A 27,621-nucleotide genomic window follows, 5' to 3' on the forward strand; every position below is an offset into this window, starting at 1 on the left:
TGAACCTCTGACGTTGTGACGTAATAACGTGCAGGTGTGTGTGTCATCATTTCTCAGAGTCCAGATATTCTTTTTATTTTTGCCTGTGTTCACTCAGCTCTTATTCTGAAGGGTCCGAGCGGAAGTGGGTGTTCGTGCGTGTGTGTCTTGACGGCGTCGGGAGGAGACGGAGCATCAGACCCGCAGAAGCTGGACCGACACATCTGGACCGAGAGCGAAATCTCTGGAGCGGAGACGCGCACGAACGGAGCGCGGGCGCGCGGACAGGTGCACAGCTGTGTCTCCTCAGCGTCATCCCGTGACTGCCAAGCCGGGCTCGCGGGCATGGCGGAGGAGACCCGCGTCATCTACCACCTGGAGGACCAGGACACCCCCTACCTCGTCCGCATCAACGTGCCCGCGGAGCGCGTGACCCTGGCGGACTTTAAGCACGTGCTGAACAAACCCAACGTGAAATTTTTCTTCAAGTCCGTGGACGACGACTTCGGGTGAGTCACGTGGTCCGTGCGCTCATTGATCCGTGATCGGGTGAGTGTATTGTTCCCGTCACGCGATGTTTGTTATTCTTAAGGTACAATCACCCTCCTGCGCATGTCAGGGTGGAGCAGCTGAAGCTGACCCTCAGCAGCAGCAGGACCTCAGACGCCTAACAGGGAGCGCCCCCCACCTGCCTCCTGTCCATGTGGAACAGGTGTTGTCCCCTCAGAGCTTGAGGTCAGAGGTCAGCCTGGAGCCACGCCTTTGGCGCCATCGGGGGTGCTCCGCCCTCTTTGCAGTCTGACACTTGGAGAAACCCTAAGGTGGCGGCAGCAGAGCCCGGTCGGAGCCTGGTGCCGAGCTGCTCCACCCGATGCTGCACCTGTGGCCTCGGGGTCAAAGGTGGGCAAGTCCGCTGTACCGCACGTGTGCAGCAGCTGTGGTGGACAAGGCGGAGACTGGGTGGTTCTTCCTGACAGGAAGTTCTCTGGAGAACATCTCGCTCCGCTTCATCCACCCACGTTCAAATCTGTTCACATCTGTGGCGTCCCCGTGACATCGGGCTCCCCAACATGTTCCCGCCCTCCGGTCTGAGGGTGGCGCTCCGGGGCTCCTTCTGCACGTTTCACTTACTCTGGTTTTTGCTGTTTTCACGTGAAAGAGCTTTTATGGAGCGGCGCTGTGACGTGGGCACGCTGCAGCAGGTTTCACGCCTCAAACTCGTCTTTGTATTTGTGTGGTTTTAAACCCTTCTGCACACACAGGTCACAGTCTGTGGAGTTACACACTCAAACTGCTGACGGTTCGTAAGTCCAGCCTGTGTTTCAGTGTGAGCGCTTCATTTTTATTCACTCATTTACTCTGAACCGCTGATGAAACAACTGTTTAATAATCTGAGCTTCTATAATCCCTGTGTACACACACACACACACACACACACACACACACACACACACACACACACAGGGCTTTTATGACAGACTGTACGGCTGCGTAGAGGTGCAGAGCTGGTTTCAGGGCTCAGATTATAACCAGGTTCAGGTTTGGGGGATGGAGTCCGTGACTATGTGTCCTCACAAAGATAGGCAGACCAGCACATGTGTGTGACCCCTCTCAGCTGGTGCTGCGATGATCGATCGATCGTTCTGCTCGGTATTGATCTGTGACTCTGAGTGTAACAAAGAGGAGGAGAACACCCGGCGGGGTTTGTGTCTCCGCCACAGCTGCAGTAATACTCAGATTGTGAATATGAGATGGACGTAGCCACCATAACACCGCCCACTTTAAACCCTCAGCGTTGTTGTCGTGATGTTAGTCCAGTTTGTTTGCATCTCTCTCCTTCTAATTGGCTGCCCCTCACAAATATGAGGTTTTGATAGCAGGTGGGTGTGGCTTTTGTATACCTGAGATGCCCACATGTGCTATTAGATATTTTTAGAGTACTAATGTTTAATTTTCTTTCATGGCTAATCCTGATGTGTTACAGGGTGGTCAAAGAGGAGATCAGCGATGATGACGCCAGGCTGCCCTGTGTGAATGGACGGGTTGTCTGTTGGGTCAGTAACACACGAACATGGTACAGCTGAGTTTATGAGGACTGTTGATGATGATTAAGGACAAACTCTAAAATCGTTCCTTTGTCTCAAAACGACACAGTCAGCCAAAGCACACACCTGCAGGCACACCTGCATGCACACACCTGCAGGCACACCTGCATGCACACACCTGCAGGCACACCTGCATGCACACACCTCCAGGCACACCTGCATGCACACACCTCCAGGTACACCTGCAGGCACACCTCCAGGCACACCTGCATTCACACACCTGCAGGCACACCTGCAGGCACACACCTGCAGGCACACACCTGCAGGCACACACCTGCATGCACACACCTGCAGGCACACACCTGCAGGCACACACCTGCATGCACACACCTGCATGCACACACCTGCATGCAGGCACACCTGCAGGGACACACCTGCAGGCACACACCTGCAGGCACACCTGCATGCACACACCTGCATGCACACACCTGCAGGCACACACCTGCATGCACACACCTGCAGGCACACACCTGCAGGCACACCTGCAGGCACACCTGCAGGCACACACCTCCAGGCACACAACAGCTTTTTTCAGTCACATTAAAAGACTGAAAACACATTTTGTTGTGTTATTTATTGGATAACTGGAAGACACTGAATGGATTCTAATTAGAAGCTTCCCCACTCTTAAACCTTTATTACGGAAAATTCTTTATGTCCCCACAATGTCAGTTGTAATTTGTGTCCTCACAGTGGTGGTAAACAGGCACAACTCACACACAAACACACACACACGTGTGTCCTGAGCCTTCAGGTGTTCATCATGTCTCTCCTCCTTGCAGTTGGTGTCATCAGACACCTGCCAGCTGGATTTCAGAGGTTCAGATGTCCAGTCTGTGGCCACGCCCACCAATTTAGCCCCGCCCCCTATAGAGAGGACAGGTGGTATCGGAGACTCCAGACCGCCATCCTTCCAGTGAGTACACCGGGGCCCAGAATGCAACACGTGTTGTAGCGCAGGCCTCAATGCTGACAGGAAGTGATGTCATGTCTGTCTCAGTGCTGCTACTGTGAGCCATGATGAGCTGCAGGGGTCAGAGGTCAAACCTGCTGTTTCAGAGAGGCTGCAGAGGAAAGATGTGGGTGAGCAAGGTAAGACGCAGAGAGAGAGAGGTGTCACCTGCACACCTATTAAACAGTGACAGGCATTTCCTGCCATCTGCTGATTGGCTGTGGTCTCTACAGGTGATCGCCTGAATGGCCACGCCTACTGCCCAGCTGATAAGAGGGGGGTGGAGCCAACAGGTGGCGGCGACAGTTCATCGACCCAGCAGAGCAGCGAACTGGAAACAACCAGTTTCTGCTCCTCTGAGGAAGACTCAGGAGGAAGGTCAGTCTCACTCACAGACACGCCTACCTGTACCTGTGAGGATCCTCAGTGAACTCTGACCTCTCGATAATGCTCATAATCAGCAGGTTAACACTTTCCCTCTGCTTTAAGTATGTAAGGTAAGCTCATGACATCATCAGCAGACCTCGCTGTGATTGGTGGGTTTGCTATGACACGCACTCGGCGCCCTTAGGTCTGCTTCTTCTGCTCCAGTAATCCTGTTCACACGCCGCTCTCCTTCTCCTGCTCTGATTGGCTGCTGCAGGTCAGGTGACTAGCGCTGCAGTCTGTATTGTCCCGCAGATAAAAGCGTCCCAGCTCATCCATGAGCAGAAATAATGTGTTCCCTCCTCCGTCCGTCCGTTTTTGCAGGTTTTCTCTGGATTTCAGATTTTTTTTTATTTTTAAATTTGAGCCTCGCAAAATTTTTATGAAATATCGCTCACAGGTATGTGCATGTCACCTCTTCTTTTAATGATCATAGTGATAAAAATAATAATGTATTTATTTGGACTTAATCTGTGAACAAATGATGTTTATTTTGATGACTGTTGTTAAACTTTCATCAATAATTTTGAGTCATTTTACTAATTTTTAATATTGATGATAATAATAAATGACAGCGACGACTTTTAGTCTCACTTACTTTTTATTCATTTTATTAAGATAAAATCAGACCTTTCGGACGTTTCCAAAAACAGACAGTGAGTTTATGTCCAGTGAAGGTAACAAAGTGATACCCTCGGCACAGCGGTGATGCTCTGTGGCGTGAGTCGTGACACACTCGTTTCCCAGATCCTGACCAGACAAAGAAATTAGTTTGGCGAGGAAACGTTTCCCCCTGAGAGCCGACTGAAGCTCAGCCAGTGAGGCTCGATGTACGGCAGGCGTGGCCAGCTTCAGCTTCCCGATGACGTTCCTAAGCCAGCATTCGGGATACACACTCACAAACACATATACACATAAAGGGGGAAACAGGGGACTGAGAGAGGAGCCGAGACAACAAACAAAACATAACAGATCTCAGTGAAGGCGCGTGGGTTCGTGCGTCCTCTTTCCTTCAACACATCGAGCTTTTTTCCTGTTTGTTTGTACAAATATTTACATTTTTTCTTTAATTTTTCCCGAGTGACCACGCCCAACCACACAGGTATCTGTAAGCTGTGAGGTCAGTTGGACTGAGCCAGGTGTGCTTCCCTCTGTGACATCATTTCAGGTTCAGCCAATCAACAGAGCAGAGCAGCTCCTCACCGCGTCTCATCAGGCGTCAACGCCGCCGCCACCGGAAACCCAAAACACAGCGGATGGAGAGGGTAAACACACACACACACACACACACACACACACACACACACACACACACACACACACACACACACACACACTGACATCAGATGGCGTTATTGACAGAGTTCAGACACTTCCTATTTTTTCCTGTAACAAACGACTTGATTGGTCGGAGGCCATCGGCGCCTCCTCAGCTGTGGCGGCGCTGCACAGGAAACAGATGTGAGTTTTCAGGTGACCTGTGGGAGTGTGCAGGGTTCAAAGGTCAGACAGACGGACCAACAATGGTCAGGGTCACTGTGTGGAGGCCTGTGGGGTCTCGTGCGTTGGTTACCATGGTGACAACATTCCTGCTCTCAGGTGATTTGTTAATCCTCACAGGTCAGGTGACAAACCAACTTCAGTGAAAGTTTTTTCTAGTGAATTCTAATGCAGCGGTTCTACTCACATCTGCGGGCTGGTTTTTACCTCCTCGTACCTGTGCGCACACGCAGGTGCTTTAATGTGGGCGGTCTTTGTGACCAAAGCCGTCTGACCTTTGAGCTCACGGAGGTCAGAGTCAGTCATGTGACTGGTCCAGGCTGACAGCAGGTGCCACTGATGAGTCGGTCAGCTGACTCAGGACTGCGGACACCTGTGGACTCTGTCAGTGACGTTACCTGATGAACTTCCTGTCTGAGGGGGCCGTCCTTCACCTTCCTCCACTGTCTGTCTGTCCGTCTGTAACTGTCTCCTCTCTCTGTCCGTCTGTCTGTCAGTCTGTGTCTTTCAGCAGTGTCACTGACTCCACCATGTCGCTCAACATCATCACTGTAACTCTCAACATGGGTGAGTACGCTTCAGTACGGGCGAGCGCTGCTGCCGATCACACCGTAGCCCCGCCCTAAACCCTCCCCTGCTTCCTGTTTCTCTGAAACTCCAACTGGACCAAAAGTAACTTGCTGCTTGTTCAGTCAGAGCTGAAAGCATGAGCTGAGCAGCACGCTCATGCAGGAGTACAGTCAGAAGTCGCCTCCTGCAGGACATTAGTGAGAACGCAGGTTTAAGAAGCTAGAGTTATTATGGAGTGGCTGTTAGCTCGCAGTGACAGGAATGTTTGCACGTAGCAGCAGAGCTCAGGGTAACCCTGCTGTGTGCCTGCCTGTCTGTCAGAGAGGTACAACTTCCTGGGCATCAGTATTGTCGGTCAGAGTAACGACAGAGGGGACGGAGGCATTTACATCGGCTCCATCATGAAGGGCGGAGCGGTGGCGGCGGATGGACGCATCGAGCCGGGAGACATGCTGCTGCAGGTGCCGCTCATGCCGTTTAATCCGCTTCCTGTTTTAAAGGTGGTGGTGAGAAGGCTCACGATGCTGTGTCGTCTGTGTCTCCGTCAGGTGAACGACATCAACTTCGAGAACATGAGCAACGACGACGCCGTCCGAGTCCTCCGAGAGATCGTCCACAAACCGGGGTGAGACCTTTTGCTTCATCCGTAAGATCGCCATGGTAACCAAGGCCGATCACGTGGTTTAAAGCCAGCTTTGATATATCTGACAAATGAATCTGTGCAGGAGCTCAGGTGTTTTTCCTGCGTCGCAGTGGAGACGCTGCATCAAAGGAACGCTTTAACCGGACCATCGAGTCTGTCAAAGCGGTCAGCTCCGAGTTGGGGTTCATCCGATTCTGCTGCTTTCGTCTGAATGAAATTAACAGCAGGTGCTCTGAGCTAGTGTTTGCCAATCTTTTGGAGCCACGGCACATATTTCACATCAGAAAAATCACACTGCATTTCCCCCGCGCCTCAGGCATAGTGGGCTGGGCTCGGTTTGTCCCAGTACACCTGCTTTGCTTTCTGCTGACCACTACTGATGCTAGGGCCTTCTCCAGGACCCACGTCAGACTGACTGCTTTTTCTTTTCAAATATTTATCTATTGCTATCACGGCTGCGTCGTCTCACAGCACGACCATTATGTCATTTCTTCTTTGTCTGTTGGCAACCCATTGAATTAGAGCAGCTCGTTGTACTGCCTCCTAGTGGAAGAGGATGTAATTGTTCTGCCCGTTACTCACGCCGGTTGCTTAGAGTACCAATCAGGTGGAACCAGATAATGTTCCACTGTGGTTGGGAAGCACTGGACTAGTGCGATGACCCAACCCCCAAAACAGGAATGCTTTTTACAGGTGAACCTCTGACATTTTCTCTTACTTGTTTTCTGAGTCTATTTCAGTACTTTTGCATTTGGCTAGTCTCAGTGTCACTGCTGATAGTATGAGGCCAAACCTGGACCCTGCACAGGCAACCCAACTCCTCCAGGTCAGTGTTGGGGAGTAACAGAGTACATGTACCGATGTTACGTGTTTAAAATACAAAATATTAGTAACTGTATTCCATTACAGTTACTGTTTAAAAAGGTGGTATTCAGAATACAGTTACTTTGTTGAAATGAATGGATTACACGACGGTCTTTTCCTGTTTCATAACTTAGGCTGTCCCCTCTCTATTTTTGGTAATTGCATGCTGGTGGAAACCCAAATAAAACACTCATTAAGAGGCTCTAATGCCTGTGCGCGGAACAGTTTTCTATACACGATCGCTGCAAAAAGTGCAGCCTTACCTAATGTCCACCTACTGTTACTCATTTATATTAAGATTTAAACATCTAGTTGGTGTTGGTGTGGAGAGGAACCTTCAGTAATAGTAATAAATCACACAGCAATAGGACATTTATGTAGTTGTAAAAAGAATGATATTAAGTAATCCAAAGTATTCAGAATACGTTACTCTCATTGAGTAACGTAACGGAATACGTTACAAAATACATTTTGGGGCATGTAATCTGTAATCTGTAGTGGAATACATTTTAAATGTAACCTTCCCAACACTCCTCCTGGATGACATCCACGTACCATTGCTAGAAGGTTTGATGTGTCTCCCAGCACGGTCTCAGGACCATGCAGAGAGATGGGCAGTTATCGGTGGACAGGGCCATAGAAGGCCCTTAACCCATCAGCAGGACCGGTAAATGCTCCTCTTTGTAAGGAGGAACAGGAGGAGCGTCCTCAGAGCTACAGACCTCCAGCAGGACACTGGTGTGAATGTCTCTGACCAAACAATCAGAAACAGACTAATGAGGGGGGTCTGAGGCCCCGACGTCCTCTAGTGGACCCTGTGCTCACTGCCCGGCACCGTGGAGCCCGACAGGCATTTGCCATAGAATACCATAATTGGCAGGTCCACCAATGGTGCCCAAAACTTTTCACAGACGAGAGCAGGTTCACTCTGAGCACATGTGACAGATGTGAAGGGGTCTGAGAACGTTATGATTTCATAGTGGGTATGGTGGGTTTGGTGATGGGTAGAATAGAATAACATAAAATAGAATAGCCTTTTATTGTCATTGTGCACATACAATGAATATTTTAGGCAGTCATTGACTGTGCTCTGTCATCACTGATGGTCTGGGGAGGCATATGGTAAATGGACTGATTCTTATATAGTGCTTTTTTACTCTCCTGGAGTACTCAAAGCGCAGTACTCCAGGTTACAAGACGAACTGCCAACTCTTGAGACACGATCGGCCCATCCGAACGAGAGGGGCACAGGTGGAGGGAGCAGAGGTAGTGATGGTGGAGGACTTTAAATACCTGGGATTGACCATCCACAGAGAGGTGAAGAGGAGAGTGCAGGCAGGGTGGGGCGGGTGGAGGTGAGTGTAACCGAAGGAGAAGTTTTTTTTTCTTTTTATTGAGCATCAACAATGTAGTACGAAGATATACATGTAGCAAGGCCCCAATGCTCCTTTTTATATATCTACCCCACCCCAAGAACATGTTGGACAGCGATCCAGAGGGGAAAAATTAAAATAAATAAATGAATAAAGTGAATTTAAATGAGGTGCAAGGAAATTCACCATATTTGAAGATGTGCACTTAAAGGGAAGTTTGCACAAAATTAATCACAATCACACAGAAAAAGGATGTACTGCAGCTGTCAAGCATCTATCAGGTGGGTATGGTTTTAATTTTCTCTAAATGTTTTAGCAATGTATCCCAAACAGCAAAGAATCTCTCCTTCGACCCCTTGAGAGCGTACTTTATCTTTTCCAGCTGTATGAACTGTGTCAGGTCACTGAAACACAGAGCCGCTTTGGGTGGCTTCTTTGACTTCCAATGCAACAATATCCTTCTGCGTGCAAGCAGTGTAGTGAAAGCAATTATGTTTTTATGACTCTTCCTTAATGTTCTATGTCCTCTATCTCTAGCACCAAATATACCCATAACTGCATTGGGTTGAAGCTCAACATTCAATGCTTCAGACAGTGTTTTGAAAATTGCTTTTAAAGTAGGACATGACCAAAACATATGTGTTAAATCTGCAGAGGGATTTCTACATCTCTCACAGCTTGCATCTATGTTTGGAAATATTTTGGCCAGTCTTGCCTTGGAGTAGTGAATGCGGTGTCGAATCCTGAACTGTATGATGTTTAATTTGGCACAGAAAGTGCTGTTGTTTACTCTTAAAAGAGCGCTCTCCCAGGTCTCCTCCTCCAAAACCACCCCCAGCTCATCCTCCCAGTCTGCTTTGATCTTTGGCATTGTTATTCTGAAAGGAGGCTATACAATTACTAATTCTTCAGATTAGGCCTTTAGGCTTAAATGTTAGTTTCAACAGATCATCTACAGCAGTAAATGGAGTTATATTTGGAAAGTCAGGGTTATGATGCTGAAGGAAGTGGCGAACTTGAAAGTATCTAAATAAGCTGGACCGAGGGAGGTCAAATTTGTGTGACAAATCCTGAAAACTTGCCAAGACACCGTCTGTGTACATGTCAGAAAAGTTATGGAGGCCTCGTCTCTGCCACAGAGCAAATTCAGAGTCTAATCTGGAAGGAAAAGGTGATTATTGTGTATAGGGGTTAAATCGAGAAGATTTTCAAACCCAAAGTTCTTTTGAAATTGAGCCCATATTCTGAGGGTGTTAATAACTATAAGACTGTTGGTGTGCTGCCGTGAGGAGATTGGAAGGCTGGAGGTGACCAAGGCTCTAATGGAGGTAGAGATGCAAGACGCCGCTTCAATTTGGCACCAGTCTTCATCAGCCAGCATATGATTTTTTGAACATTTGAGGCCCAATAGTAATGGCGGAAATTTGGAAGGGCTAAGCCGCCTACGTTTTTAGGCCTCTGTAACAGATCCAGGCGTATTCTAGGTTTTTTCCCATCCCATATAAATGAGATCAGAGCTTTATCAATAGATTTAAAAAAGGATTTTGGAAGATAAAGTGGGATACACTGAAAAAGATAAAGAAACTTGGGGAGTATGTTCATTTTTATACAATTTACCTTCCCTGCCAACGATAAATGAAGTGGCTTCAATTTCTTTAAGTCTGATTTGACCTTTTCAAGTAGCGGACAGAAGTTTTCTTCATGGAGATCATGCAGATCTCTTGTTATATTTATGCCTAGATATTGAAAGCCGTTTTTGGCTGTTTTGAAAGGTGCAGCACTGCTCTGTATTTGAAGAGCCAGATCGTTAACAGGATAACATTCGCTTTTACTGAAGTCCAGTTTGTACCCAGAGAAGGAGCCAAAGCTGCTTAGGGAGTGGATAATATGGGGGACACATGAAACAGGATCAGATATATACATTAACAGATCATCTGCATAGAGGGACACTATGCTCTTTATCCATCCTATGAATACCTGCAATTGATGGCAAGGTTTGGAGTGTTTGAGAGGGGCTCTATGGCCAGGGCGAATAACAATGGGCTGATTGGACAGCCCTGACAGGTACCCCTTGTCAACTTAAAATAACGTGAACATTTACCATTTATGATTATAGAGGCTTTGGGTGATGCATATAAAAGTCTTATCCATGAAATAAAATTTGGGCCGTAACCAAATTATTTTAAACAAGCGAATAAATAACCCCATTCCACCCTATCAAATGCTTTCTCTGCATCCAGCGTGATAACCACCTCAGGCACCACGCTGGATGCAGGAGAGTGGATGACATTTAGGAGCCGACGGACATTCGTAAAGGAGTGACGGCCTGGGATAAAGCCAGTTTGGTCAGCAGATATTACGTCGTGGATTGCGGTTTCTGGGCGTAGGGCAAGAGCCTTAGCCAAGATTTTTACATCACAGTTTAGGAGTGAACCAGGCTCTGTGCTGTCGTTACCTGATTTCAGCAGGAGGAAAATAGATGCTTCAGTCATTGTCTGTGGAAGTGACCCACGAGACAAAGAATCATTAAAGACGTCAAGTAAAATTGTTGTTAGCTTGTCAGACATTTTTTTATAAAACTCAATGGGATACCCATCAGGGCCCGGTGCCTTGCCGTTCTGCATTGCCTTTATTGCAGTACCTATTATTTGAGTGGAAGTTCAGCTTCAGTCCTATGGGCCGCTGTTACAAGAGCAGCCTGCAGATTGTTAAAGAAATGCTCCATATCAGAGCAGTCACTTGTAATCTCAGATGTATAAAGATTTGAATAAAACGTAGTGAAAGTTTCTTTAATTTCTTCAGAGTCAATTGTTAACTCACCATCATCTTTTCGTATTTGTGTGATTTGTTGTGCGGCTGAGCGGCATTTAAGTTGGTGTGCTAATAAACGTCCGGCTTTGTCGCCGTGCTCATGTACATAACCTCGTGATTTTAGCAGAAGACGTTCAGTTTTTTCAGTTGACATCAAATTGTTTTGTGTTTGGAGGTCTAGCTTCCTTTTATAAAGCTCAGGAGAAGGAGAAGCAGAGTGCTGAGCATCTAACATAGAGATGGTTTTAATTAGCTCCTCTTGCCTAATTCGATTCATTTTGTGTTTTTCTAGATGAATATGAGATGATTTCTCCCCTGATTACAGCCTTTAATGTTTCCCACAAGAGGGAAGGTGAAACATTATCTTTCTGGTTGAAAATTAGAAAGTCATCTATTTTTTTATATATCGTTTCACAGAAATCCTCCTCTGCCAGGAGAGTCCTGTCTAATTTCCAGGGTGGATGTTCTGATTGGTAAAAAGGAAACGCAAGATCTAAAAGTACAGGAGCATGATCTGACTCTACAATGGTTAAATATTCAGTATTCTTGATTAAGGGGAGAAGATTCTGGTCAATGAAGAAATAGTCTATTCTACTATATGAGTGATGTACATTAGAGAAAAAGGAAAATGATTTACACTGTGGAAATAAACACCACCAGTGGCCATAAAAACGGATAATAACTTGGCTTTTTTGGAGAGATTTGTAGGTTTACAGCTGGAACGGTTAAGTGCTACGTTCATCACACAGTTCAAGTCTCCACCAAAAATCAGCTGTTTTGAGTTCATATCTGGAATTAATGATATTATTTTGCTAATAAACTTATCATCATCATCCCAGTTCGGGGCATAAATATTTATCAGAACCACAGGCTTATGGTACAGGAGTCCTGAAACCATCACAAATCGCCTCTGCGGGTCTGAGATAACAGTGGATGCATTAAATTGAATTCTTTGATGGATTAGTATGACTGTTCCACATGTTTTTGAGTTGAGGCTCGAATGGAACGTTTTTCCGACCCATCCTTTCTTAAGTCTGATGTGATCTTTTACCAACAGGTGGGTTTCCTGGAGAAATGCAATGTCACATTTCAGATACTTAAGATGATTAAAAATCCTGGCTCTTTTGACAGGCCCATTCAAACCCTTCACATTCCAGCTAATGAATCGCACAGCAGCCGCCCCCACATCAGTACCATTCACCATGTTTAACTAAGGCGATTACACCATAAGAATAACCAGAAAAAAAGGTAAGCAATGAGCATATTTAAGTGCACGATTTGGAAAATTTCAACTCTATGTACTTGTGTACATAGAGGTGAACAAACGTTGCAAAGATCTGGTGGTGTCCCTTCCCTTACTCTTGTCCATAAACAAGGATGAAAACAAAACTAGAACTAAACCTGTACTTGTCGCTCTCTCTGAGGCAAGCTGCAGGTTAACCACTATTACTAAAAACTTCCAGGAACACATTTTTTTTTTAACACTTCTGTACAGGAAGGCTCCCAGTTCCTATGATAGAATATAATTAATCAATCAATCAATCAATCAATCAATCAAGGCTTTATTCACCACGTGCAGGTTGCCCTGCAGTGAAATAGGACCCCCCCCCCCCCGACCTTACACACACAACACAGACATCACATGGGGATACAGGTCGGAGATCGGTAGCGTTACAGAAAAAAAACACTGAAATATACACTACAATGGGAAAGTCCAAGAGTGAAAAAAAGAGCCCTCTACTCATGCTGGGCTCCTGGGAGGACAGCATGAGAACAGGAAACAAAAAACTCCTCTGCACAAAAAGCACATAAATGTCCACAGCACAACCCTTTAAAGCCGGTCGGAGCGGGCACGCTCCGTTTTGCGTAACTATTTTTAAATCCCTGTAGAACCGGAACCACATAAGCTAGCGCAATAATTTTTTTTGCATATGAAACCGGAGGAGTTGTACTTACATCTCATGCCATCAGCTTGTCCTAGGTCACAGTTTCCTTCCACATATAGCTTTGCAAAAACTGCATAAAAAGCGCTTGCAGGAACAAAAACATAATATCCCAGAAACACACTTTGCCGATCCGATCAGCTGTTCATAACACTTCCTACACTGAAATAGACGTCAGCGCGAACTATCGCATGTTCCCCGTTACCTGTCCGAAACCGGAAGTGACGTCATTTTCGCGGAAAATGTATTTTTTTTTTTACTTGTAGGCCTTATAAGCCTATTCTGGTGTTTTTAAAAGTCATGTTTGACTTTATGCTTTTCTGAATAGTTTCTAGGATGCTTAGAACTCAAATTGCACTGCTTTAAATAGTTTTTGATGCACATGCTGTTTTTTTTTTTTGCAAATTTGCATTATAGGATTGTTTTTTGTTTTTTCTGCAGTATATAAAAATTGGTGTATCTGAAAAATAAAACTATGAGACACTCAAAATAAATTTTCTGTGGTTGGAAACTATTTTTTGCAACTTTTTTGTATTTAAAGTTTTGAGGGATAAACCTCTTAAATTTCTCTAAGTAGAAATATATGTAAAAAACAAAAACAAAAACGATTTTCAATATTTTTGTAGTTTATTGCAATTTTTTGCAATTCATGTAGTTACTATGGACTTAATGCATACATATTATTAAAATTTGCACTATAACAGTTGTATTGATGTATAGTAACTTGAAGTGCTCCCCAAAATGGCACTACAGCATGTAAAAATATAAAGTAAGCTCTGGCGGATTTGGTTCTATGGTAGGTCTTAAAGGGTTAAGGAACACGTGACAAGCCACAGGGTCGGGTGGGGGGTGAGGAGTAATCCGAAGCAAACACAGCAGCCATCCTGCCCAGCGCTACCATTCCAGCGCGGGCTCAGACCCGCCGTGTTCCCAGGAGGGAACAAGCATCGATGGCGTTTGGAAAGGGAGGGGGGATGAGTGTGTGCGTGTCCAGAGTTCAGCTGAGACAGTGTCCTTCGCCCTGCTAGGCTAAGTAAACAGTCTTCCAGCCAACCCAGGTGGCCTTGCATGGAATGGGAAGAAACAGTCTAAACACAGTCGTTATCAGGGTGTTGTTGTTCAGCTCCAGCCTTGCGACCGCAGCTGGGGTCGAAGGGGTATCCGCATGAAGTGATGGTGCTTTTTACTTTAGTGCGAACAGCTCATATGAATTTCAAAGCAGTTCTAACAGTCCAACACTGGTCTCTCAATCTCCCGTTGGAGAGCCGCGAGCTTCGCCATGATGTTATCAACCTTGCGCTCTGTGATGTTGTCATTCTTGTGCTCAAAGAGCCGATTCCGAGAACTCACGACCACAGTGAGCCCCTCCAAGATGTATCCAGTCTGCACTCAGAGATCTTATTCTGAGTATTCATGGCAGCCGTAAGCTTCTCCAAGATCTTATCCGTGCTGCTCTCAATGAGCCCATTTTGAGAAACTCACGCCTCGTCCCATCGTTTCAATCCCAGCGGGCAGCTTTGTGGGGGTTTGAACAGCCGGTTCCACTTTCTTAATTCTTCGATAAGCCAGGGCCAAGCCAGCTCCGATCAGCAAGAACCCTGTTACCGTGGTTCCGAATAGGTAGATATCTTCAGCACTCAGGCTCACCCAAGCCCAGACTTCTTGTTGAGAAAGGGGTGTCAATTGCATTCAGGGACCAGTTGATCAAATCCATAATTCCTCTTTTAGGTTTTAGAGAACAGACTGAGAGAGACTGTTACTCACAGTTGAAAGGCATCAACTTTAGTATAAATAAATTAGAGACATAACTCAGGATAATATTATTTAGGCCAACAGGAACATCACTGAGTGTCTATACTTCGAGTCCACGGACCGCAAGTTGACTTACATGTTGCCAAGCACAGGAGTTTTTTCATCGCTGGGTCGCAGAGTTCAAACCGCGGCTCATTGTCCTAATCCTTACCGAAACTCCGGTCGATGAACTGCTGGGCTTCATCAGGTGAATCGAAGGTGAGCCTATCGTCTCCATGCAACACTCGCAGCCGGGCTGGATATAACAGGTGAAATCTGACGTTCTTCTGATACAGCGCTTGCTTGACGCTGTTAAACGCGGCTCTCTTTTTTGCGAGCAAAGCGCTGACATCCTGATAGATCCTAATAGTGGCACCTTGGTACTGGAGCTGATGGTTCCTGGCCCAGCGCAGAGCAGCTTCTTTCTGCTCGAATCTGGAGAAGCAGACCAGGAACGCGCGGGAGGATAATCTCCGGCTGGTTCTAGAAGAAGGAGAAGTTTTAAAGATGTCCTGCTGTGATGTGATGGAGAGGGTGGAGTCAATCTGAAGGTGTTCAGATGTTTGTTGGGAGATGATGAGTCCATCAGAGGGAGCACTCAGAGTCAGAGAGGCTGAGCTGGTCTGAGCATGTGCAGGGGAGGGAGGATGGAGATGGAGCTGCCAGGCGGGAGGAGAGGAGGACGTGCAGAGGGCTGGAGTGACCGAGGAGGACAAGCTCTGCTGTGGCGCCTCCTAAAAGGAGCTCCTCAAAGTTTTCCTGGTTTTGTTTCCAAAACCAAAACAAAAAACATGACATCGCTCTCGTGATCGTGTAACTTCCCGTTTGTTTTTTTTAAGATGATCACCATCTGCTAGTCATTACTGGTACTGCAGCCTCAGACTTTCAAAGCAATTTCTAAACCTTCTTTTTATCCTTTAAAATAGTTTTCCTGTCATGCTTCAGCTCCAAGCTGCATTGAGTGATAAAGCGATTATCTGTCAGGTTCAGTGAGGAACGATCAGCTAGTTGGTGGCTGGTAACCTCGCATAACCTAAAATCGTGGTAGAGTTTGATGCTCTGACATAACAAAGTGTGAGTCTCCCAGACTCACTGTTCCTGAGCTGTGTGCTTGTGCGGAGGCTGCTGTGTGAATAAAGTTACTGTTTGAATAATGACCGATCTGTGTCATCTTCCTTTCAGTCCGGTGACGCTAACCGTGGCAAAGTGTTGGGATCCGAACCCGCGAGGCTGCTTCACGTTGCCGAGAAGTGAGTTATCGTCGGTATTTGTTTGGCACACAAGAGGTGTTACATAAAGTAATCTGATTACATCACACATCCAAATCTCCACAGGCGAGCCAGTCCGTCCCATCGACCCTGCTGCCTGGGTGTCTCACACCGCCGCCATGACGGGGAGGCTCCTCCCACTATACGGTATTACACCCACCATCCTCTGCACCTCCCGTCACCTGTCCATCAGATGCTAACCTGCTACTTTTTTCCAGGCGTGAACGAGGAGAACCACCTCAACATCCACAGTGACATGACCATGGTTGTCAAGGCGATGGCCAATCCCGAGTCTGGCCTGGAGGTCCGAGACAGGATGTGGCTGAAGATCACCATCCCCAACGCTTTCATCGGTAAGAAGTCCGGCTCATATTTTGGTCTGAATCCTGGAACCGTGACCTTTAACCTCTGATGACCATCATGTGTGGGTTCAGTCACTGAGGAAACCTCATCGTCTCGTCTTCACGTACTCGCTCTTCGCTCTGACCTGGTCTCCGCCCTCAGCCGATCCAGACCGTCCGTCCACTTTGTACACCACCAATGTTAGAGCTACGAATGACGTCCGTCACACACAGTGGCCCTTTGTGTGGTACCCTCAGCTTGTTTAGCCTGCGAGCCAGCGCGGTTTACCGGGATGTGGCCGCCGGCCGAACCCACACTCCCCTGTAGGAGCAGGCGCTCGCTCTGGTACCCCCGTGTTGGTGTTGTTCCTGAATTGTCAAAGCTAACGTTGGTCTGGGTTCAACATGGCAGGTGACCTGTCACATTGTTGTGATGTCATCGCTTTGGACCATGGAAACAGCACCGCCCCCTTTTTGGGATTTTTTCCCGAGGGGACAGCAACAAGTTTTTTTCCACATTGCTATGACATCACAACAATGTGATTGGTCACTGGCCATGTTGAACCCAGACTAACGTCTTGATGCATTCTCAATCATCCAGGAAAGTAAATCTCCAAAAAGTTGGTCCAAGTGACTTCTTCAGAGAAGACTGAAGAAGTCACTTGGATGAGTGATGAAACGTTTCTCCCACAAAACGCTACGTCCAGATGAACAGAATCAACTTTTTGGAGAACCCAGACTAACGTTAGCTTTGAAGTTCCAGATGCGACAGCAGCTAGCAGTACTAGCATAAGAGTACGGAGAGGTATGTCGCCCGCGGGGCGCCATGGTAGCAAAACCATCATCATCAGCGTGCCAGGCATTTGTTAACCACACTGAAGTGTGCGGGTCCCGAGATAAACCCTTATCAGCTTTGAGATGAGCAACTAAGGTTCCAACCAATGAGAGTACAGGATACTACACTGGTAGTAAATATGCTGGAGGGTTACCTAGGCAACCACAGTGTGCTAGCGAGGAGCCGTCAGACAATGAATGGCGCCCTGTGAGGACGTTCACTCCACGAGGCTCGGAGAGCGAGCAAGTACCAGTTAGAGCTGGTTCTGGTTCCAGGGACGTTCATCGGATCCCCGCAGAGCTTTGGTGGCTCGACTGCAGCGAGGGCTGGTTTTAGGAAAGCGGGAAGTTATGTGTGCCTCACCTTTGACGGCCTCCCTCCACCCCCGCAGGTTCAGATGTGGTGGACTGGCTGCACCGTAACGTGGATGGCTTCATTGACCGACGCGAGGCTCGCAAGTATGCCGGCAACCTGCTGAAGGCCGGGTTCATCCGACACACCGTCAACAAGGTGACCTTCTCCGAGCAGTGCTATTATGTGTTCGGAGACCTCTGTGGAGGTGAGGGCAGGAAGTTAAAAACATTTCATAATAAGAGCGTGAGTTTGAGGTTTCTGCTGCGCTGATCATGACTCTGTGCTTCCTCCTCAGACATGGCTGTGATGTCACTGATGGATCAGGAAGGAGCCTCCACACGAGGGTCTGACTGCGACCAGCTCACCTTCCCCTACCAGTACCCCATCCCCCACCCCTACAGCTCCCCCCACCCGCTCCACCAGCTGCCGGCCCTTGGAGGAGGAGGAGGCCCATGTAGTGAAGGTAACAAACGTACTCGTGTACAAACACTCGCAGTGGGTTCTGATTGGCTGTTACTGATCAGCTGGCCGCTCTTGTCCAAATATGGTCGCTGTGAAATGACTGACATCATGATGTCTGAAGTAATGATGTCATGTTTGTTGTGACCTCACAGGAAGCTGTAGCAGCGGCTCGAACTGCAGCGATAATCAGGAGGAAGGAGCAGGAGGGAGCGAATTGAGAGCCTCCAAACAGGAAGCGAGTGCCTCTCCTGAGAAGCGTCTGGAGGTGGAGCCTCTCAGTGACAGTAGCGTCCAGCGACCTCCGAGCTGCTTTGAAGACCTCCTGCCGTCATCTAGAGGTCAGCACCATGACCTTCCAACAGCCCAGCCTGGAGTCTCCGCCTCCCACCAGTCCTTCCGCATGGCCATGGGAAACCCCGGCGACTTCTTTGTGGATGTCATGTGATCACATTGGGACCTGGAAACGTTTCCGTGATTATAAACTGTTGAGTTCGTAGTTTGAATGAAGCTGATTCAGGAAAGTTTGCTCTTCGTCATATTTAGATTTTATTTATGAATCTCCACTGTGAAGCGGCACACCTTTGACCTCACCTGCCTCCAGCACTCCCCTGTCCAACCCGCCATCCTCACGTGTTTGAAGATCGGAGCAGCTCAGAGGCCGGGAGCGTTCGATTTGATCCGTTATCCCGTCAGGACCTCGCTCTGAGGCTCTTCTCTTCTCCATCGACGCAGGGTTCTCTGGTTCCTGTCCGTGAGGACGTCGCAGAGGGAAAGCTGAGCTTCGTCTCCAGAAGCTGCCGGATGTTGAATCGTGTGCCGGGTTGGGCTCGACAGGAGATCCAAACCGGAAGCAGAAGCAGGTTCAGGTCAGCGAGAGGAAACGGGAACTAACTGCAGATACGCCCTGCCAACCCGGCTGTCGTCCGCAGGCCTGCAGGTCCAGCAGGTCCAGCAGGTCCAGCTCACTGACGGTTCCTCGAGTCCGTGCTGACCCGGTTTCCTGCGCACACTTCAGCTGCTCGTGTCTTCGGGTCACTTGTTTATTAGTGACAGCAGAGTGAAGGAGACATTTGAAAGTATAGAAAAGCATAAACACCAAACCTGAAAGAAATAAAAACCCAGTGAAACCAGCAACATGGTCGGAGGATGGTCCTTCTTGCTCCATCACAGCTTTCAGAGAAACGCTGTGTATCCTCTGCAGACATTTGAGTTGTTTAAAACAATAAAAGTCTTTGAAATGTGTGAAATGCTTCTGTCCGATCTGCACGCTGAGCTGATTACAGTAGGCTGTTTGAACGATGGGTGACGCTGGACAAAAACTACAAAACACAGAGGCCTCATGGGCCGTGAAGCTCGGGCTCTGTGAGACAGGTGAACACCACCCAGAGTAAGAATCTGGTTAGATACCAGTGTGTGTTACCTGGCTTCATGGACAGATAGAGCTGGGTGAAAATGTATGCTATGTCTTCTGATGATACTGCCTAAGGGAAGCATGTATAATGTAGAGGAGAGCTGGTCAGAATTGTTTTGTTATTTTTTATTCATGTGGATATAGTGCATATGACATAAATATCACAAGTTTATTTTTAAAACAAAATAAACATGTTATTTTTCATGTGATGTGCATTTATAGACATACATGTTCAATATCCACATGAATAAAAATAATAAAGTAATTTATTCATTTATACCGGTAGTGGAAAAGTTAAAGACTAGGAAATATTTTCCACGTGTGTGACTAATAAAGGTTATCTTATCTTATTATTTGAAAAAAAAAAAAAAAAAACAAACAAACAATCTAGAACATGTAAAAACAGAGAATTGTGTCAGGTGACCCCGAAGAGCTTCAATCTGAACTTTTCCACTCAGAAACAAAACACGCCTCTTTCATCACTGCGTTGTAGTGAACACATTCTCCCACGGTCACCCTGAAGCCTAACCTTGGTCTTTGGGGACCCCTGATGTCTGGGCCCGGACGGTGACGTCACTGGCTCGCGTTCACGGTTCGCTCTTTTCTGCTGGGACGCGTCCCAAACCGTTCAGCTGCCGCCTCGGGCTCCGGGAGCGGGCACGGCCGGGGTCCGGGACGCGCCGGTGTTCGAACCACACCGACACCAGACCCCGGGCCGCTGGCACAGGGAGCCGCGGCGGTCAGCTGGGGTCCCGCAGGGCAGGGAGTGTCCCGGGGGAGGAGGGCGGTGCTCTGAGTGGGACGCGGCCGGCGGGGCTCCGTCAGCTTACGCGGAGCTCCGCCGCGGCGCAGACATCTTGGCACCGAACGGTGGAGACGGAGGGTCCGGTCCTAACGCCTCGATGGATCGACGATGAGGCTCGCGGTCCAGGAGGAATCCTCGCCGGGAGCCAGCGGCCTGTCCGCGGGGCCGGGGAACACCGGCAGCGGTCCGCGCTCTGCCCGTGAGTCCGTCCGTCCGCACTGCAGCAGCGGTGGCTGACCGCTGCGGCAGCGCTAGCAGCAGCTGCTAACGGCTAGCTCCGAAGCAGCCGTCAGAAATCCCGGTTTTCGCTCCCGGCGCTGACCGCTCCCGTCTTTCCCGCCTGAGCTGCGGTGTACTGTCCACAGTGAGAGCCGAGGAGCCGCCCTTCAATTCGGCTCACCCATAAGGAAGCTTTGTGTAAGACAAACGAACCTTTTTAGCGTTTTTATGTGTCGCTGTCGTCGATAAATACCATTCTCGTGAGCGGCGCCGAAACCTACGTGACTGGGTGGAAACCTCAGTCCTCCCGTCCAGGTACAAATAACTGGGGGGACACACGAGGCTGCCGAAAACAGCGGCACAGCCCGCCGTTACCGGCCGCTAAACGATCTGAAGAGTTTCCTTCGCTATCCCGGGAAATTTAACACCAACGTTAAAACGGAGATTTCTTCAATGGAGTTCGGAGTGCGCCCCTTTTAAGGTTTATCAGCGGGTAACTGCAGGCTGTCAGCGTACATTTTAACCTTCAGTGTGGAGATGTTCTTATTGTGTGCACATATGTGAATATCAAAACGCCTTTTCGTGTCTACGATTAAAATAAATATGTCATATGAAACAATAAAAGGGGAGACCATGTCCGCCAGCATTTAAACGTTTCATCTTTATAATCTGAAGCATCCGCACGGAGTGGTGTAGTTTGACGTTTACAGGGAAACCACAAATGCATCTTCACATTTATACAAACGAGCTTTCTTTAGAAAAGATGATGTATATTTATAAGAAGGTAAACTGACAGCTGGTCTCTGTGTGTGAAATTAAAATAATGATGGACTCTGCTTTATTTACGACGCTCTGTTCAGGTGCTGCTCTGACAGTCAGATTTCAGAGTGTTCAGCTGCCTGCCTGTCATCAGGATTACTGCGGATTCATTTCCAGCTGAGCGATGTTTCTGTGCATGGACGCTGAGGTTCTGAACCCACGGTCCACATTTCATGTTGCAGTTTAACATTATGTCATCAGCTGGCCAGGGATGGAAACTGATAGGAATTTAGCGATTCCAGTATTGATTCTCTTATGGATTGTTTCTCACCAGCATCACTAAGACATTACAGTCATGTAAATGAATCACACGCTGTGGGTCGCATGTTTGAGCGTGCTGAGGTTTCCTTCTTTGTTGTACTCAGTAACATATTACACAGAACACTTCGTTCTACTATTCGTTACTTTCATGTTCCTCTGTAAAATGATCTGAAGCGCTTATAATCACCATCTAACGATATAACCATGAGGCTACAGCCCCACATAGCAGCACGCACCTCTCTCAGGTCTTTCTCTTAGTACAGGGGTGGGCAACTCCAGGCCTCGAGTGCCGGTGTCCTGCAGGTTTTAGATATCACACCTGAATCAAATGATTAGTTAATTACCCGGCCCCTGGAGAACTACAAGACAGGTTGAGGAGGTCATTTAGCCATTTGAATCAGCTGTGTTGGATCGTGGACACTGGCCCTCGAGGCCTGGAGTTGCCCACCCCTGTCTTGGTACAACGCAAAAATGAAAACCAGCACAAAAAGCGGTCGCCACGGTGATTCTGAACAGGTAGAGGAGGCTGCAGCCTGACGGCTCATCTGTTTGTTACCTGGTGCACTCTGGGTTCTTGGCTAGCTTAGCATTAACATGCTGTCTGTGCAGTTGCTTGTAAAGAGTGAAGTTGTGTTAGCAGCAGACTGCAGTTTGTATCTCGCCCTTTTGTGCAATAAAATAAAAGTGATGTGCATATCCACGCTGGAGACTGCACCGCCGTTTTCCTCCTCCGACACGCCAACTAAAATCAGCTGATCATAGCACGAGTGCAAGAACCGATAAGCGGGATCGATAGCTCAACGACCAGGAGGAATGGAGTTTTCCGAGTCGGGAACAGCGCCCTCTGCTATGTGAAGTGTTTCCCAGGCGCTGCCTGTAATGACTTGCGCCCTCTTCTTGTCTGTGCAGCTGCAACTCTCCGTTATGATTGGCTCTGACTGACGGTGTCAGCTCCTCATCCACGATTGCGGGGGAGGTGTTGATCTCCAGAGCTTGTCACCATGACAGCAGGTGAGGCCTCAGCATGCTCAGAATCTTTTACTCAGGGCAACTTAGCATGATTCAGGGCTCGAAGTCATACTCCTCTATCCTAACATCATCTGAAAGTTACAAGTTACTGTAGCCCCTCCCCTTTTAGACAGCTGGCTTCTGATTGGCTGACCCTCACAGGCATCTGTATGGTGCTTATGATGTCATATAGATCCAGGAGTAGAAAAGTCTTAAACGGCCCTCACTGTTCATCCTCCAGCAGTAACCATGGAAACGTGTTTCCGTGGTAAAGATGTTGGAGTGTTTCCACACCCTTACAGGATGTAACGCAGCGAGCCCGCTGAGGTCATCCATACAGATTCATTAATGTTGATTGATTACTGATCGATCCGGCCCAGAACTGAAACCAGGTCATGTGACAGCTCGTCAGTAGCTGGATGTAAATGCAGAATGAACCTAATCTGTGACGGTCAGCCGGGGTCAAAGGTGAGACGCTGCACCAAACGCTGCTTCCTGTGATTGCCCTCTGCAGTGCTGTCACTGAAGCATTCCGAGGTTCAGCTTTCCATTTTATCTCGAATCCAGCCATCTGTCTGATGACGGTGAGTGGAGGAAGCTCGTTGTACCGTCGGGCGTTTCCCGTGGTTACCGCAGCCTCGCTTCACTCTCTCTTTGGATGCTGAGTCTGCGTCAGGAGGCGGGGCTGCTTCGATGTGAACCTGATCGTTTAGATTTAAACTCTGATCTCACGGTTGCACCACAACTCTCCTGGACCAATCAGAGGCAGTGTGGAGTCACACGGTGTGCTGTGCTGTTGGACGGTGATGGCGATGGAGCCCTGAGGCAGGTGCTCTCCCACCGCCGTTGCAGAGCTGCGTGCTGAACGTGACGCTCTGCAGCTTCCTTCGGTCCTGCAGACATGCAGAGGGAGCCTGTTGCTAGGCAACAGCAGCAGGGCTGCGGCGCTGATGGAAAGCTCAGTGAGTGACGCCGGGCTCACAGGTGAGCTCGCTGGTCCAACCTCCAGCCGATGCACAGCGTCTGCTCCGACAGGCCCGTCAGGACCTCGGGTATAATGGAGACGTCTGAGCGCTGCGTTCGAACAGCTGGAGCGGCAGCGGCGTGGACGTTAGTGGATCAAACACGTGTTAGCGGACGACCCCGGTCACCTCGTGTTCAGGCTGAGGAGGCAGTCTCAGATGACGGAGAGCTTTTTACGATGTTGGCTCAACTGTGCGTGTGCACCGCGGTGTCGGCCATGTTTGATATCTGGATACAGTCAGGTGCAGGTGACAGGAACAGGAACCCCACAGTGCTCACCTGTCCTGTTCAACCACCTGAGGACTGACGTAGCGACGCCAACCCGGCGACCGTGCGGTAAAACCCGGCGCTCAGTCTCCACAGGTCACGTCTCCACAGATGTGACCTGTGGAGTTGAGTTTTTGGCACGCTGCTCTGACCTTTTATTACTGAGTGTTTCTGACATTGAGCGAGTGGTCGGCGAGCTCTGACCACATTCCTGCATCGCTGCACGGATGCCGTCAGGAATCATGGCAGAGCGGGGCTGGAGGACATTTCCTCTTTAAGGGAGGGCGTGACCTAAAACTGCGGCGCTGACCGACGTGTTTGGAGGTGTGGCTGCGGTGGAGGGTAAAGTGTGATTTCAGGTATTACCTCAGCAGTGTTTCTGTGACCCAAGCTGTGTCCCAAAACGTAGGCTGCGTCCTCCTGAGGACCCGGCCTTCGTGGTCTACGTGGGCCGGGTCCTTTGAAGACCGAGAAGGCTGGAAGTGCGAGGTTGTGAAATTGGACGGTCCAGCCTTCAGATTTGCGTCATCGCTGTCTGGGTGGGGTTTAATAAACTCGGCCGTCTGCTCCTTGCTATCTAAATATAACAGGACACTGGCGTAATTTCTCGACCGTCTCACACTTCTGTTTAATCAGTTTTCTGTTTGACGTTTATTCAACTGTGTGAAAATCCTGGAGGAACCCATCCGATGGATTAATAAAGTTTTATTTAATCTAATCTAATAACTTTGATCTCAGCCAAACCGATTTACTTTTACGATTTAAGTTATCCGAGTGACTTAAATATCATGTTTAACCTGAGTAGCGAAAGACAGCGGGGATCCGCTGCTCTCGCCGGCTCGAGTGACCATTGAACCCCGGCTAGTAGGGGTGCAACGATACTCGTATCAATATTGAACCGTTCGATACAGTGCTTTCGGTTCGGTACGCATATGTTTTGAACAATACAAATTTTTACATTTATTTTATCAACTTTCCTTCTGACGATGCTGTCTGTGTTGAGCGCTCAGTGGATCTGCGTTCGACTACTCCGCCTAGGCTGCACTGTTGAACGCAGATTCACTGAGCGCAGCGCAAGCTAGCAAGACAGAAGCTAAGCGCGTTGCAACACGGCAAATTGAACCTCCCCCACCCTCATTCAGATCTGGCGTTTGGAACTATTTTGGTCTTCATGTGACGTATGACACTGAAGGTAAGCGCGTCATGGACTAAAGTAAAACAGGATGTCGGATGTGCCACGCAATGCTCAATTACATTGGTGGGAACTAGTGCGTTAGCGCAGTTAGCTCGTTAACGTGTTGGCCGTCCAGCCCCACGCACGGGGCGATCCGCGGTAGCTCGTTAACGGAGATTTGCCGTGTTGTGGCGTTAACGTCATTTCAGATTAACGCTGACAGCACTAGTGGGAACACAACGAATATGACTGCACATTTACTCCGACAGCATCCTCGTGCAAAGACAAGTGGAAGCAGACAAAAACAACAAGCACGCATGCTACAAACTTTACCCGAGTCATGTAGACAGCCGTTAGCACAGGATTCTCCTTATGGGGACCTGATGTTTAATATGCTGCTGAGAATATAGCCCAGAAGAAGCGTATAGTATAGCTTTTATTTTGGAAAGAGCCATTTCTCTGTAATAAACTCTCTTTTCCAAAGATGAGTGATTCCTCCATCAGATTTATTTATTTTTTTATTACTTTGTTGTTTCAGCAACATTACATTTACAAAATTGTACGTTTGAGTTAAAATATATATTTATAATTTTAATAAATGACAAATTAAAAAGGCATGAACATTTTTTGTATCGAAAAAATATCGAACCGTGACACCTCCGAAGGATGCAGCCGATGTTTTGGGACACAGTCCAGTGTGGGTTTTTTTTTGTTTTTTTTTTCTAAACAGGAAGAGGCGTGTCCCATGGCGCCGCTGTGCTGCTGCTGCGGCTCTGTGGTTTTTTTAGGTTTTGATTTTTGTAGCGTTGGACGAGAAAATCAAAACCTAAAGAAAATACAGCGTTGACAGAACTTCCTGCAGGGGGCGCCAAGCACCAGGCTGCTGGACATGAGGAGGTCTGCACACTTCCTGTGACCTTCATCAAGTTTCAGGTGAGAACAGGAAATCGTCACATACACGCTGAATTCCACTCTTCATCATCTGCTGCTGATTAACTCCTCCCCTTCCTCCTCCTCAGGTTTTGTGGCTCGTTCAGGTGTGACAGTCTTGGAGGCGTCGCTGACCTTCGGCGATCACGCCACAGCTGGATGTTTGAGGCCGATGTGTGCACTTCCTGTTTGTGATCGCTGTCAGAGCGTTTCGATCTTCCTCAGTAAAGCAGAGTGAAAATAAACTTTCCGAGTGTCTCAGTCTGTTTACGTGAACCCGCCCATCACGCTGACGATGTCATCATGCTGATTAGACTCCTTTGATTTGACATTGCAGCCTGTTTCAGCCACCAGTGCTGACTGGTGCTGGACCAGTGAAAGCGGCGTGACGCGTGCTTACTCACAGTAGACTGAAAATAAAAGATGGACTCCAGGCTGCTTTGATCCAATCAGAAATGACAGGATGGAGTCATCAGCTGACGCTTGCTACCACAGATACCTGCTCATTAGTAACATCCAATCAAAATCCTTGAATTTCACTAAAACTGGAGCTCCACCTTTGTGGACGCTCTGTACAGTAACCTCACAGCAGCCATATTGTTGGTCACATGATGTCATTAAAAACAGCACAAACACGTCCAGTCCTGATATCACAGCAAAGCGTGTAACAGACACGCAGTCCACAGTGTCCATTTCATGCTGTGACCCTCCAAATGTGCAGTAAGCTGCAGAGCCAGCAGAGGGAGACATTTCAAGCCAACATGGAAATTATGACGTGAAACATTCAAACAGACATTAACACTTTTACATGTAAACACAGGTTAGCATGTACACGCTTTGCTGTAATACTGGGTTGGTCCAGACTGCAGATACCATCTACCTTTCAGTCAAAGAGGCCACACCCCTAATAATGCAAAGAGGTGAGTTATATAAACATTTCCCCCCCCACAGGCGTTATGAAGGCGGGGGAAATGTTGACAGAGACTGTCTGTGTTTCAGGCTGTAAACATGTTTGTTTGTGCTGTGAACCTTTAACATGGAAGTCTATGGAGACGGACTCACTGCTGCCCCTGCTGGACATCACAGGTTCAGTCTAACAGCAGCTCATACTGAGGCTGTGACACTAAAGACAACACAAACCTGAAGCTGCTCTACTTCCCGACACACACACACACACACACACACACACAGTTTTTGCAGAGGTGATAATCTTCAGTCATAAAACTGGAGCTTCAGTTAAACTGAGGAACTTGGTTTCTCATCTCTGCTGATGGTCGAGGCGTCTAGTTTGACCTGCAGGACATTTTTGGTCGCTCCCGGTCACCACGGCAACCAGCAGCCTGTAAAAACAGAATCGTTTCTTTTCATCGACCCGAAAAAATACAAGAAAAGAACAAGATGGAGGGGCTGTTTGTGAGGTGTGGGAACCTGCTGACGAGTGTGTGTGGGTGTGTGTGGATGGACAGATGAATGGACAGAAGTGTAAT

The 27,621-nt window shown here is 48.0% G+C and overlaps 1 protein-coding gene across 1 annotated transcript; it reads left to right on the forward strand.

Annotated features, from left to right (window-relative positions):
• Positions 1 to 146: 146 nt before the first annotated feature.
• On the forward strand, positions 147 to 26,379 carry LOC146372746 (segment polarity protein dishevelled homolog DVL-3-like). Its single transcript, XM_084951737.1, has 18 exons — positions 147 to 488; positions 1,964 to 2,033; positions 2,867 to 3,000; positions 3,085 to 3,176; positions 3,270 to 3,414; positions 4,631 to 4,727; positions 5,460 to 5,529; positions 5,854 to 5,993; positions 6,081 to 6,157; positions 16,140 to 16,207; positions 16,292 to 16,372; positions 16,444 to 16,578; positions 17,793 to 17,960; positions 18,051 to 18,218; positions 18,370 to 20,632; positions 22,642 to 22,743; positions 25,935 to 26,137; positions 26,224 to 26,379. The coding sequence occupies exons 1-15, from the start codon at positions 325 to 327 to the stop codon at positions 18,660 to 18,662; spliced, it is 1,902 nt and encodes a 633-aa protein (XP_084807863.1). The 5' UTR covers positions 147 to 324; the 3' UTR covers positions 18,663 to 20,632; positions 22,642 to 22,743; positions 25,935 to 26,137; positions 26,224 to 26,379.
• Positions 26,380 to 27,621: the final 1,242 nt, after the last annotated feature.

This window comes from Perissodus microlepis, chromosome 14 (genome assembly GCF_051167445.1).
Source record: "Perissodus microlepis isolate ML-2025 ecotype Zambia chromosome 14, ASM5116744v1, whole genome shotgun sequence".
NCBI lineage: Eukaryota > Metazoa > Chordata > Actinopteri > Cichliformes > Cichlidae > Perissodus > Perissodus microlepis.

What these genes read in the sequence shown, in the direction of transcription:
- LOC146372746 (XM_084951737.1), top strand. Translation starts at nt 325, where the DNA reads ATGGCGGAGGAGACCCGCGTCATCTACCACCTGGAGGACCAGGACACC. An exon ending in AAACACAGCGGATGGAGAGG is followed by an intron (nt 4,728 to 5,459) that starts GTAAACACACAC and finishes TCTGTCTGTCAG; the next exon opens with TCTGTGTCTTTCAGCAGTGT. An exon ending in AGGAGGCCCATGTAGTGAAG is followed by an intron (nt 18,219 to 18,369) that starts GTAACAAACGTA and finishes GTGACCTCACAG; the next exon opens with GAAGCTGTAGCAGCGGCTCG.